Source organism: Gopherus flavomarginatus, chromosome 2 (genome assembly GCF_025201925.1).
Source record: "Gopherus flavomarginatus isolate rGopFla2 chromosome 2, rGopFla2.mat.asm, whole genome shotgun sequence".
Lineage (NCBI taxonomy): Eukaryota > Metazoa > Chordata > Testudines > Testudinidae > Gopherus > Gopherus flavomarginatus.
The window spans coordinates 41,121,536-41,135,712 of NC_066618.1; the positions used below are offsets into that span (position 1 = coordinate 41,121,536).

At 42.0% G+C, this 14,177-nt stretch overlaps 1 protein-coding gene across 5 annotated transcripts in view; it reads right to left on the reverse strand.

The window, feature by feature from the left end:
- Nucleotides 1-14,177, reverse strand: part of CACNB2 (calcium voltage-gated channel auxiliary subunit beta 2) — a 441,669-nt gene that overhangs the window by 185,595 nt on the left and 241,897 nt on the right. The window contains exon 1 of one of the 5 annotated variants that reach the window (XM_050939563.1): nucleotides 13,467-13,739. The exons of the other annotated variants lie outside the window; for them this stretch is intronic. Coding sequence (XP_050795520.1) covers nucleotides 13,467-13,499 — 33 coding nt within the window. The 5' untranslated portion in view covers nucleotides 13,500-13,739. Of the gene's footprint in view, nucleotides 1-13,466; nucleotides 13,740-14,177 lie in introns of those variants that run through there. 5 annotated transcript variants of the gene reach the window in all.

A 14,177-nucleotide genomic window follows, 5' to 3' on the forward strand; every position in this document is an offset into this window, starting at 1 on the left:
AAGGACCACTGATGAGGATCTTGGTCTGGACCTTGAGCCTCATGGAGAACCCGGCTGTGCGCCTCAGAATCAGGATAGGCAGCACTATCCGTGTGCGACGACTCAGACGCGTGCCTCAATGGCCATGGTGGAGCAGAGGCTGTTTGAGGGTAAGACCTGTCTCTAGGGTACCGTATGTCGTGCCGCACCGGGGAGCGGTACCGGGAGTCATATCGGTACCGAGAGCATGATCGTGACCTGCGACCAGAGCGGTGCCAGGAGGTCAACTGGGATCTGGACGCTCTGTGATGAGAGTGGCTGCGGTGCAAATGGTGCCGGGAGCTGGACCAGTGCCTGGAATATTGGTCAAGAGAGCAGGACCTCGAGCGGTGCCGCAAGTGCAACTGGTACCAGGCAAGAGATCAGCACCGGGACTGCGAGCAGCACCTGGATCTGGAGCAATGGCAAGATCGAGAGCGCTGACGGGATCTTAATCTTGAATGCTGTCTGCCTGAGGTGCTGATGGAAGGCGGTCTCATCATGGCCGGCTTGCCTGTCGATTGAATAACCCAAACCGGCGGTACCGAGGGTTGAGGCAGAGAGGGCTCCGTTAAGGCAATAACTTCCCTCGCCGTTGCATATGTCTCTGGCGCAGTGGGAACGAGAAGCTCTACCAAGGCATGTGCCGGGGAGCTGTCATGCACCGGACTCGACGGCTCTTGCACTGCCGGAATAAACGGTGCGGAGGGTGTCGGCGCTGCAGCAGTTGGTGGTGCCGGGCGGCTCAACTTAGATTGTTGCTCAGACTGTGGTGCAGATAGTGAGGCTGCAGGAGCTTTAAGCTTCTTGGCACGTGGGGAGAAGGAGAGGTGCCGGGCCGGTTTCTGTGCTGGTGATGGTTGGTGCCGAGCTGTCTTCGCGATGCCGGCGCTCTCCGGTGCCAATGAGGTACTTCTCCCCAGCGCGGACTGTCCGGCAGGCAGTGCTGAAGGTGGAGGAGTGAGGGCTGCCTCCATTAGGAGCTGCTTAAGGCGAAAGTCCCGTTCCTTTTTTGTCTGCGGTTTGAACAATTTGCAGATCCAGCACTTGTCTGCAAGGTGGGATTCCCCCAAGCACTTGAGGCAAGAGTCATGGGGGTCTCCCGTGAGCATCAGCCGGTGGAAGGCCGAGCACGGTTTGAAACCCGGTGAGCCAGGCCTGGCCTGGGCACTGGGAGAGGGAAAGGGCTAATCCCCGACCCTCTGAACTATATACACTAACTAGGTTTACAAAATCTATTAACTAGAACTACAGAAAATAAACTATATACACAGTAAGTATTAGAACGAGCGAAAAGCTAGGGAGGTGGAGATCAGCTAAACGGCACTTCACTGTTCCAATGACCGACATGGGCGGTAAGAAGGAACTGAGGAGCGGACGGATCAGCAGGGGTATATATTCGGACCCATAGCAGCGCCACGCCAGGGGGCGCCCAGCCGACCCACTGAGTGTTGCTAGGGTAAAAATCTTCCAACGGACGTGCACGTGGCACGCAGACACCTACTTGGAATGGATATGAGCAAGCACTCAAAGAAGAACAATTGAGTTACAATGACCTTGTATTGGACCATTTTTAATACACCAACCACAACAATACTGCAATAAGGGTAATTTAAATCCCCAAACAAGACTCTGGATATCAGATGGAAGGTGGAAAACAACCACACATCCTGTTGTCATATGGGAAAAAAACAGCAACAAAGAGAAGCAGCCCGCAACCTCAGCAGGAGAGAGCCAGTCATTTGGCCCATCATGCTCCCTCCCCCACTTTGGTCCAATGGCAGCAGGAGTGGACAGGGCAGAATCCAGCACTGGATGCCATGTGAGATAGCACAAGGAATTGCCATCGCTATAGGAGTCACATCTCTATAGAATCATCTACACATGTTAGAACGTATCTGTCTTTCAAACACAGTCCCTTTGCTCAATACATCCTGTTTTAAGAATCTTACCTTTGTACATATCCCAAAAACTTATATAACTTTTTTTTGGAGAGAACTCAGCTTCTAAACAATAGTATTCAGCACCTGCTGTGTATACAGATTTGTATTTCCATTAACTATTTAAATATCTCATGCTTTCAGAGATGACCAAATACCACCCCCATTTTACAGATGGGGAAGTGCACAGAGCGTATAAGTGACCTGTCTAAAACCACACAGTCATTCAGTAGTAAAACTAGGATTTTAACGCTGATGCTTCTGGCTCCCAATTCTATGCTTAATTCACTGGAACATGCTCTGCCATTCAAATTACATTCACGTGTCCCAGGGCCGATGAGTGAGACTGGGGAAGCTGGTACAAATTACCGGGGCCTGGTGGTCCGGAAGAGGACCCGGGGCCCAGCTTCGCCAGCCCTGTTTAGCCGGTCCACCTTTCCTGTGGAGCCCGAAAAAATTTTTTCACCGGGACCTGAACCTGCTCTCGGCGGCCCTGTGTGTCCCTTACATACTCCACACATCTATTTTCAGCTACATCATATAATATATTAGTAGAGGCCATTGCTTTAGGTTATACAATAAGATGCACATGGAAAAGTCATTCCAAAATTTTAAGCTTAGATATTTATAGATTTTCTGCCTGAGGTAATAAACAAATTTCTGCTATTAAAATGAAACCTGCAATCCAAATGAGCAGGCTCATTTATTAGGCTACAAAGGAACAATCCTGAATTCTAATTCAGTTGATTTACAGTTTTTTTTTAATCTGCATGATAATGACAGATTACTTCTGATGAACAGAAGGGTGATCACTCTTCTTTTCCCTGTATTTCCCATTTTTAGACTTGATTATTTCTAACCTCTTTGCCCTGTTTTCCCTTAACATTAATTTGTTAATTAGAGGTTGACTCAACATGAGAACTAAAATGTATCAAGTGCTACAATATCTGACCTCTAGACTTCTTCAACAGCAAAAAAAGAGATGTGAATCTTTCTTTTCTCATGGCAAAATACGCCCTATAAATTGTCACATCTCAGCAAAGTGAGACTGCAATTATTACTTTCTTGTCATTCGTACTGCTGGATAATTAAGGGGGCTCAAAAGGCAGGGGTTTGAAAGTGGCATATAATTCGACTGCTGCAAATTGTCACATCCAAGGTCTTATTTTAGGATGAGTTTTGAAATGCATCGCGTGGATTTTCATGCATTTACACATACACACACACGGAAGGTAACAGCAACTTCTCCAGTGTGGCTTAAAGAACGTGAAATTGGCATCCATCAGCACAGTTTACTTGCTGTTGTGTGAGAAACTTTCTGATATATGAGATGAATATGTGCAAATTGCAGAGAATTGAAGAGTCTGGAAAAAAGAAAGAATCTATCTATCTTCAAACAAAATCAGGCCAACTTATTAATACAGATAAATTAGAAGGATTTTGAAAACTATGGAGACTACAGTTAAACCTGTCTCAGGAGAGCTGTAAATTACAAAATCTGAATTTACAAAGCAGATAACATATACACTGAGTTTGGGAAAAATATGACTAGAGCTAACATGCTCCATAAAATACAATTCTGAATACATGAATCAAAGTTAACATTGAAATGATAAAGATGTTTGTACTGTTCCTTTTAAGGACAATTTGAACGAAAACAGAAGGGACAAATTCTACTGTCAGATATGCCAGTGTAAATCTAGAATAACCAACAATTTGAGGAATTATTTAAAAAAGAGAGAGTTCAAAAGATACAGCTTGGCTACAAATGTTACAGTCTTTAAACACCAAGGAAGGAGAGGAAATAGTTAGCAAATTTAACTAGAAGTAATGGGATGAACCTAAGAAAGGGAAAAATTATACTGAATATCACGTGTAACTTCCTGAGAGTGAGATCCTTTAGCCTACGCAATAATCTCCCAAGAAAAGTGGCAGAAGTCCCATCAACTAGCACATTTAAAAATCAGACTGGACACAACAAATGGAACAATACTGCATTGTCAAGGAGTTAAGAGGCTGGCAGGGCTTTTAAAGGTATTTACAATATGGGCTAATGGAATATGAAAGTGGAAACAATGCAGGAAAAATGAAATGTGATCATTTCCAACTGAAAATTTTGACTAAACTGATATGTTCACGTATAATATTTTGATTTAGTCAACTCAGCATTTTCTGATGAAAAATTGTTCTTTTGGAAAGTTCTACTTATCATCTAATTAGACCTCATTCAGACATAAAAGGAGCCAATTTTCTATCATACGAAGGTGGCAACAGCATAGTTTGCAGATGTGCATTTAAAATGAAAAATGCTAACAATACACTTGCCCTGACACGTAAAATATCTGAAGGGAAACAGATATTTGTTAAGCAAATTATTTAACTAGGAAACCAAACATATTCAATTTTAACCTCTCATTTCTAACTACACATACAAGCTGTAAGTTACAAATAGTAATATTCTGTGGTAAAATGTAGTACCATATCTCTGACTAATACAATCCAAATTCAATTACCTGTTCTTTATTTAGACTGTGGAAGCTTTACAAAGGTAATGAGCATCACTTCAAGTTTTAGGAGCTAAATTATTTTCTTTCCTTACATCTGTTTCTGAACTGTCATATACAGTGGGCTTTTCTCATTTCCCTTTATCTGTTCTGAAATTAATGAAGAGTTAGAAGCAAATAACAAATTGTCATATATACCTTATCCTGTCTGACCTTAAGAGAAGCATATCTTATAACAGAAAACACCAAAGGGAATATAACACAATGATTTTCCTAAAACAGTACACAACAATCAGAAGCAGCTCTGAGACACCACTCCAACATTTAGGTGTTTTTTTTAAAAAGAAATCCCTATCTCCATTGCCTCTGATCACCTTACAAGAAAACAGACACATGTAGTCTGTTGTAAGCTGGTTCTCTGTAGCTTTACCAATGGCAGAGAAGTATGTTTGGCATTTAGTATTAGGTGTTGCATCTCACTGATGTTTTGGGAAAGAGAAGACAGCGGGAGATTGTCTTGTATTTAGACTTGAAGACAGATTTGTGATCACTCTTATCTCTTGAAGGAATTTCATAGCTAAAAGTCAATCACAGAAGAGCTCTGTCTTTATGTCAACTCTTAACAAAACTTACCTTTGTTGTGGACAACTCAACTGTCCCTGGTTATAAAGAAAGAAGTGGTCCTTCAGGTAGTTTGGACTCTCTTGGTTCAGACATGTGAAGATTAGTACCATGCCCTTGTGAACTCAAATTTGTATTAATTTGGGATTGGGGCAAGGGAGAGAGATGCCTCCAGCCTCTGGTGCTGCTTAGTAAATGGGCTGCTGCATTCTGGACCAAACAGGCACATTTTCAGTTGTTACATTTTCTTTCTCAATATAGAGTGTCACAGTCAGGTCAGAGTAACTCAAGTGAGGAATGAATGCTCCTACAGTGTTATTGAGGATTTTAACAATGTATCATTTGTAAAGTGTGGCATGAGGTGATAAATTTAATTTTCCTGACTAGTGAGAGTGGCCAAAATCCCCTGATACATCTTTTGAAAATGATCCTGGAGCAATATTCTGTCCTTCTAGCCACAAAAACATGGTGGCTGACAACAGAAAGAAAAATCTCCTGTCAGATATCAGAGACTTATTCTGTATAGATTAAACAAGAAGGGCTCCAAGAAAAGTTGAGGGAAAGAGAAAGTCAGTCAGAAAGAGACAGAGAAAGAGATTTAAAAAGACTCAGATTTTTAATAATATATAGGGAAAGAACAGAGCTCCTGTTCTAAGGGAAAGAATAGAATTACAGAAGTGAAATCCTGCCACATTAAAGTTGATGTGTATTTTGCCATTGGAATCAGAATTGCACCCCAGAAGTTTCCAATTCTTCAAGAACAGACAACACATTTATCTATGGTGATTTCAGGTAAAGTTATCTTAAAGATACATTATAAAAGCTATACAAACATCATTTTACTGAAAAGTTGTACTCAAATTTAGCTACACTAAGCAGGTTTAAAACAAACAACACACAGTCAACCTGCAGAACTCTTTGCCAGAGGATGTTGTGAAGGCCAAGTCTGTAACAGGGTTCAAAAAAGAAATAGATAAATTCATGGAGGATAGGTCCATCAATGGCTATTAGCCAGGATGGGCAGGGATTGTGTCCCTAGCCTCTGTTTGCCAGAAGCTGGTAATGAGTGACAGGGAATGGATCACCTGATGACCTGTTCATTCCCTTTGGGGCACCTAGCATTGACCACTGTCAGAAAATACGATATTCGGCTAGACAGACCTTTGGTCTGACCCAGTATGGCCGTTCTTATGTTCTTAACATTTTCAATCTTATTGTCTTTAATTTTACCATTAATCTCAGGCTTTGTATGTTAGAATCAAATTTTACATATACTACTGAAATACCTCAGGTTCATTTTTTAACATTATTTCAAATAAACACCAAACTTAAACTTATGAGAAAATCTACAGATTCTGTGCTGTCACATTTTTTGCTATAGTTTGTTGTGTAACAACTCATAGGTAATTGTGTGGGATGACAATATAAGTGTCTTTTCCTCCATGCAGAACACATGGCTTCTTAAACTACAGATTCATACAGAAAACTAGATATTCACTTGCCTATTAAGAATCCTGAATCAGTACATCATGTTCTAAAAATTTTCTGTGTGCGATTTCAAATTACTTCATGATTTTTAAGCAGAACACCCAATTATAAAGTCAGAACCAATTAGAAGTTTTGCCTAAATACCAGTGGGATGATAAAGTCATGCATGAAATAATTTTAAATTTACAGTTCTGCATAAATCTGAAGCATATAGGTTTGTCAGAAATATGTTTGTCCATGTAAACTCAGCAGCAATTTGTAACTTAGGTTCTGGAATTGAAGAACTCAATCTTTCAGACATGAGCTTGTTCACTTATCAATAGCAAATCTCTGAGGATAATAGCAACTTACTATTTCTGTAACATTTCAAGCTTCCTTCAAGCAATAGCCCACTGTAAATATTGAAATATAGTTGCTTTTTATGACTTTAGTCTCTCTCCCTTGCCAAATCTCAGGGAATTAAATAGCATTCCTTCCCTCATCCTCCTACATACATCTAAAGAGGATACTTGGCTTTCATTAGGTTATGGTCTAAAATCTCAACTGTATTCCTAAATCCTTACTTAATAGTAAGAAAATTCTCAGGATAAGTGGGGCTGGGAGGGGGCAATTTGTCTGTGTGGCTGAATGAAGGGAACAGTGTTTTATGGCTGGGGCAGAGAGAGGTCAAACTGCTGCAAAAGGGGACAAGGCGTGACTCTGACTCATCTCATGGAATATGAATGGGTAGAAGAGTTTAAAAGGGGTAGCCTATGTGGTGAATCCCCTTTTCACATTGTCATAAACAGATAGCTAAGGGTTAATGTCTCTTTCACCTGGAAAGGAGTAACCTGAAACACCTGACCAGAGGACCAATCAGGAAACAAGACTTTTTCAAATCTGGGTGGAGGGAAGTTTTGGGTGTGAGTTCTTTGTCCTTTGTCTTGTGTCTGACCCTCTCGGCTCTGAGAGTGATCTTTCTGTCTCCTGGCTTTCTAATCTTCTGTTTCCAAGTTGTAAGTACAAAGATAGGAAGACCATAGGTTTATATTGTTTTCTTTTGTATTTACATGTGTATAGTTGCTGGAATGTGTTAAATTGTATTCATTTTGGATAAGGCTGTTTATTCATTTTTTTCTTTTAAGCAAATGACCCTGTATTTGTCACCTTAATACAGAGAGACCATTTTTAATGTCCTTTTCTTTCTTTTTTATATAAAGCCTTCTTTTTAAGACCTGTTGGAGTTTTTCTTTAGTGGGGACTCCAGGGAATTGAGTCTGCAGCTCACCAGGGAATTGTTGGGAGGAAGAAGTCAGGGGGAAAATCTCTTTGTGTTAGATTTACTAAGCCTGACTTTGCATACCCTCTGGGTGAGGGGGGAAGAGAGATTAGCTCTCGGTACTTCTGTTTTCCAGGACTGGAAACAGGGAGGGTGGAGTCCCTCTGTTTAGATTCACGGAGCTTGCTTCTGTATATCTCTCCAGGAACCCAGGGAGGGAACACCTGGAGGGGGGAAGAGAAATGGTTTATTCCCCTTTGTTGTGAGACTCAAGGCATCTGAGTCTGGGGGTCCCCCAGGGAAGGTTTTGGGGAGACCACAGTGCCCCAGGCACTGTATAGATTCCTGGCTGGTGGCAGCTTTACCAGGTCCAGGCGGTAACTAAGCTTGGAGGTTTTCATGCTAACACCCATATTCTGGACGCTAAGGTCCAGATCTGGGAAAAATGTTATGACATGGTGTGCAGTGGTGGGATAGATAGAATCCAGAAGCCAGTAGGAATATTATATTTTTCTTTTCTCTGCTAGGGGCTTTTAAGCAGAGAGGGTTTGGTTTTAAAAGGAACCAGAGAGAATTTTTTTTCTGTTCTCTCCTGGCAGTAGCTTGCATATTAAGCAAGGAACCATTAAGCTGTACAAAAGGGTCTTTTGTCAGACAATAGCACTCCGATTGTGAGTCAAGTATCCAGCAATACACATGCAAATAAAGTGGTTTTTCTGGTTTACTTTACATTTAAAAGATTAGCTAGAGGAAGAAAGAAAAAAAGGCACTGTTGCTAGGCAGACCCCAGGAGGCAACAGAGAGCCTGCAGTTCAGAAGATAAACACCGGAGGGCACCCCAACACAAGAAAACAGGAACCATGCCTTCCAATACAAAAATGGAGTCCGAAGGACAAATCAAAGAAGCTGAACACAGGCGACAACTGGAAAAAAGACAAAAAGAGGAGGAGCTGAAAGAAAAGGAAGAAAACATCAAACTGGCAGCCTACAAAAGAGAACAAGCAGCCAAAGAGGCAGCCCACAAAAGGAAACTAGAAGAAGAGGTGGCCCACAGAAGGAAACAAGAAGAAGAAGAGGCAGCCTACAGAAGACAGATAGAACTCCAGAGGGAGACCCACCGACAGGCCATGGAATTAGAAAAGGCTAAGCATGCGCCAGCCAATCCTAACAACCCTTCGCCAATTATGGTTCCACATCCCAAGAAATTTCCCACCTACAAGGCAGGTGATCACACTGAGGCCTTCTTGGAAAATTTTGATAGAGCCAGCCTTGGGTACAGCATCCCTGAAGACCAGTACATGGTAGAATTGAAGCCACAGCTCAGTGGACCTTTAGCAGAGGTGGCAATGCCTAAGGAGAAAATGAACGACTATAAACTTTTTCAAACCAAGGCCAGATACAGAATGGGGATAACCCCGGATCATGCCCGTCGGCGTTTCAGAACCCAAAAGTGGAAACCAGATGTGTCATTTCCCAAACACGCCTACTACGTTGGGAAAAATTATGAGGCCTGGATATCAGGAAACAATGTTAAATCCATAGACGAACTGCACCTCCTCCTACAAATGGAGCAGTTCTTGGATGGTGTTCCTGAGGACATAACACGGTACATACAAGATGGAAAACCCAAAAATCTCACCAACGCGGGGGAGATTGGAGCTAGATGGATGGAACTGGCAGAAAGCAAGAAAGCTACTGTCAAGGGGAGCGAATACCCCAGAGGGCACACCGACAATAAACCCTACAACCAAGGGCAACCAAAGACCCCACCTACAGCCCAAGGAAAGCCACAGACACCTTATTCTTCTACCTCACCAGTCTCCAGTAACCCACCTCGACCCAGTGACCAGTCAGCTGGAAGATGCTTCAAGTGTGATGAACTGGGACATATCAAGGCCAACTGCCCAAAGACCGCCAACCGAGTGCAGTTCATTACACCAGCCTCACACCAAAGATCCCCAGGCCCAGATGCCTCTCAAATACCCTTGGAGCGAAGGGAAAATTTGAGAGTGGGCGGAAAGAAGGTTACTGCATGGAGAGACACGGGGGCACAAGTGTCAGCTATCCACCAATCCTTCGTAGACCCCAAATTCATCAACCCAAAGGCCCAAGTGATAATTTACCCCTTCATGTCTCAAGCTGTAAACTTGCCTACAGCTAAACTGCCTGTCCAGTACAAAGGCTGGTCAGGAATGTGGACTTTTGCAGTCTATGACAATTATTCCATCCCCATGCTACTGGGGGAAGACTTGGCCAACCAGGTGAAGCGGGCCAAGCAAGTGGGAATGGTTACACGTAGCCAAACTAGGCAAGCTTCCAGACCCATTCCTGTTCCTGAGCCGTCCACAGGGGCCCTGTCTGTGTTACCAGAGACCCAGACAGAGGTAGTGGACCCAGATTCCGTGCCAACCACTGAAACAGCCACAGCACCTCCAGTCCCAGGCCCGGAACTGGAACAGCAACCAGCACCAGCAATTGCAACCACATCTTCAAACTCAACGCCAGAGGGCGCCAGCGAGCCAGAACTGGCAGAAGCAACAGACAGCCATACCCAAAAGGCTCAGCCAGAGCCTGAAATACCCTCAGGTGCGCCAGCGGAGAGCGGTTCACCAGGTAACTAAGCTTGGAGGTTTTCATGCTAACACCCATATTTTGGACGCTAAGGTCCAGATCTGGGAAAAATGTTATGACACACATGGAGCCAGCTAAGGCAGCACCCACCTTCCCTCCTCTTTAGGTGGTGAAATACCAAGTTTGGTTTAGACCTGCTGTGGGCATTGCACTAGCCCATTTTTAGGGGGACTAGGAAGGAATTTCCCCCTTACCAACAGATTGGCCTAGGTCAGGGGTGGCCAACCTGAGCCTGAGAAGGAGCCAGAATTTACCAATGTTCATTTCCAAAGAGTCACAGTATCACATCAGCAGCCCCCTCATCAGCAACCCCCTCTGCTCCCAGAGCCTCCCAGCCCCACTGATCCGTGCCTCCTCCTCCCTCCCTGCACCTCCCAATTAGCTGTTTTGTGGCGTGCAGGAGGCTCTGGTGGGGGAGGAGTGAGGGCATGGCAGACTCAGGGGTTGAGTGGGAGCAGGGCCTGCACCAAAGCCAGGGGTTGACACTGAGTACCCCCCGGCACACTGGAAAGTTGGCGCCTGTAGTTCCAGCCGTATATTAACATCTGAAGAGCCGCATGTGGCTCCGAAGCCACAGGTTGGCCACCCCTGGCCTAGGTGGAGTTGAGGATTTTTCACCTTCCCCACAGCAGGTTCGGGAAAGGCTTTGTTGACATGTGGCATGAAGGGAGTTAGGCTATATGTGATTATAAGTGTGGGGCAGAGGTCGAGTGCAGGTACCCCATAGGAAAGTTATACAGTGACCGGATAAATGACCTAGTAAAGGACTTAAGAAGGAGGTGTTGGTTAAAGGAACGGAATGGGGTGTGCATGCTGGGCCTTGGAGCTCTTATGCTTGGTACGGTAGGGAGACAACCTTCCTTTCTTATAGCCCACCTTAACCCTCCTACGAGGAAGGGCCCAGCAATGGATTGGCTGGGGGACCTGGATGTAAAAAGAGAGGGGCTGGTGGAAGCCCCCTGGGAAGTTACTGAATGAACATGGGGTTACCTGCATTGTACACTTTAATCTGCTAGGTTGTCCCACATAGCTCATAATAAAAGTTGCAGCCTGATTAAAACCATATCAAATGTCTCCTGTCCTTTCAATATAGCAGGAAAATGGCTCATTCATTTTGAGCCTCATTTTTCACTACCTGGCACTTTGTATAGTAATTTACACTTGTACAAAAAGAGAACAAAGAGGGTGTAAAATGCTACCAAAATCATATCATGTTGTATCCACTTTGTGCTGGTGTAAATGACTACACAAAATGCAAGAGAGTGAAAAGTCAGTCAGTCTCTTTAATGTCTTTCAATTAGAACTAGAGGTTACTTATTCAACTTCTTAGTTATTAATGGATCAATAACATAATGGCTAAAATTAAATGCTGCAACTTTTCAAAAACATTTGCAAAATTAACAATTTAGCCAAGAGTATTGCATGCTATAACTAGGCTTGGAAGGATTCTATTTTTTTGATAACTACTGGTAAAAGTTGATATCCCTGAGTCCGCACAAACTAATGGAACAATATTTCCATTTATCATCAAAATTTACAGATAGGCAAAATAAAACTCTAAAGTAGCATTTTTTATTATGTAAGAATAGTTATTTTGTCTGTTTTGACACTAAATGTAATTTCTGATGTCATTGTCTCACCGCCATCCCCATAATTTCCAGCGACTATAAAACTTCAAATAGATAAAAATAGAAAATCTTAAAAACAAACATTCAATATTACCCATCAAAATTACAAACAAAAAGCAAATCAAATTGTGCCCAACCTAGTTATACCTGGACACCATACTACTTCAAACTATGAGACAACAGCTTCCTCTGTAATTGATTTGTCTGCTACAAGTTCTTTTCAATCTATTTTGTTAAGAGTATGTGAATCTTTGTGCAACTTAAAGCAATTCAATACATTAACCCCTGCTTTTAAATGATCTTCTCATCTATCTTCCCGTAATGAATGAATAAATTAAAATATAACCATCACAAAAAAATAAGCATATCTACTTAGAATTAAGAAAAATGAAAAACAATGCATTTTAAATAATCAAATTAATTCCTTGAGATTGTGGAAGTATCCAGAGCACACTAAATGGAGCTTTCAGACTTCAGAAGAACAGTACACTTAAGTAACTTGAGTAATCAAAACCATAAGCATCTGCCCTGCCACTTGTAAAGCAGAACTTTATTTGGATGTACTCTATGATAGTTTTCTTTATTAAAGGATTTTGGTTGTATCATCTTCCTCTAAAATCTTTTATGTCCTGATCCTGATCCTGCAGTGAGTTCTGTGGGTGAAAATGTGTCCATCAATGCTGAATACAATGCAGCATCAAGGCCTCAGTCTGTAAAATACATAGACTTCTTATCCCATAAAAGCAGCAGATGACATAGGAGAGACCCCCTGCCATTTCCTCTTACTACATCTTTATTTAGATTTTATTTCTCACAAAGATTTAGGCAGAGAGGGTGCCAGATCTCATTCCATTTTTAAAATAAACTGTTGTAAAGATAGATTTAGGCATTAAACTGAAATGTTTTGAAGTTTTCTACAAAACAGTTTTCCAGTGTTTCTATGCATGTGTAGCCAAATCCAGACCTGCTGGAAGTGGGTACAAATACTTGCAAGTCAGTGGAGCCGTATCGAGTTATGCTATAGGCCAAATCCTGCTCCACTTATTCATGTGTGCAGTGCTGTTGAGCACAGTGCTGAATTTGGCCCATGTTAGTCAAAGGATTCAAATCTATATTTATAGTTGTGCTAACACACATCACCAAAATATGACAGAAATAAAGGCAATTTAATTTTAATCTACTAATTCATACTTAACTATTTCAATATTTATGCAAAATCTATTTTTTTAACTGCTGGACCATGGAATAATTATGAATAAAATTAGAGTAATTTATTCAAGTCCAAAAACAAAATGGCATTGATCAGAAATTCAAAGCTGTATATTAAACTTTTGAAAGATACTCAACACAATAAAAGCACATTTAATTCACATCTTACCACTTCATAATCTTCACTGCCATAAAGATACATATCTGCACCTTCAGGATCTTACATGTCCATTAAGTCCTAAAGCAAGAGTGAAGCGTATCTTTAGTGTCTAAGTGATACAGCTTCTACAGCTGGAATAGAGTTCCAGTACTTGTTTCCCACGCTCAAAATGCTCTTTAAGTATTGTTCTCAGAGTCAAAAACAAAACCTCTTGCTGTAAGCAGTTAAGGAAATGGTCTGGCAAGCTACACCAGTAAAAAAATCCCACAAAGAAAAGCAGCAGCAGCAGCGGCAGCAGCTAGGATGTGTTATGTTAATCCATTACTACGAGCAGAGCAATGCAGGGGCTGAGCTGTGGTATTCATGTAGGGTTCTGTTCTTAATCACATGTTGCTGGCCTTGTATTGATTGGTTGCAAAAGGAGCCAGTGTAGTGAAAAGTAACTAGAACTCTAGTGACGTATTGTGATGAGACAGAGAGCTCTGTGATATCAATGAAGTACCATTTCTATTTCTTTTATTATGAACAGACACTTAATTGGTTTGTTTGCAATAAGCATGTATAGACTCTTGGAGTAAATACTGGACTCCGATGAAGCACTCAAAATATTATTGAGAAAAAACAATTTAACTTAAAGGAATCAAGAAGAGTAGACATTTTTCAATTTTCAAACTAACTGAGGTTGCCAAAATTCAGCCCTTTGTTGACTTCAGGGGACCT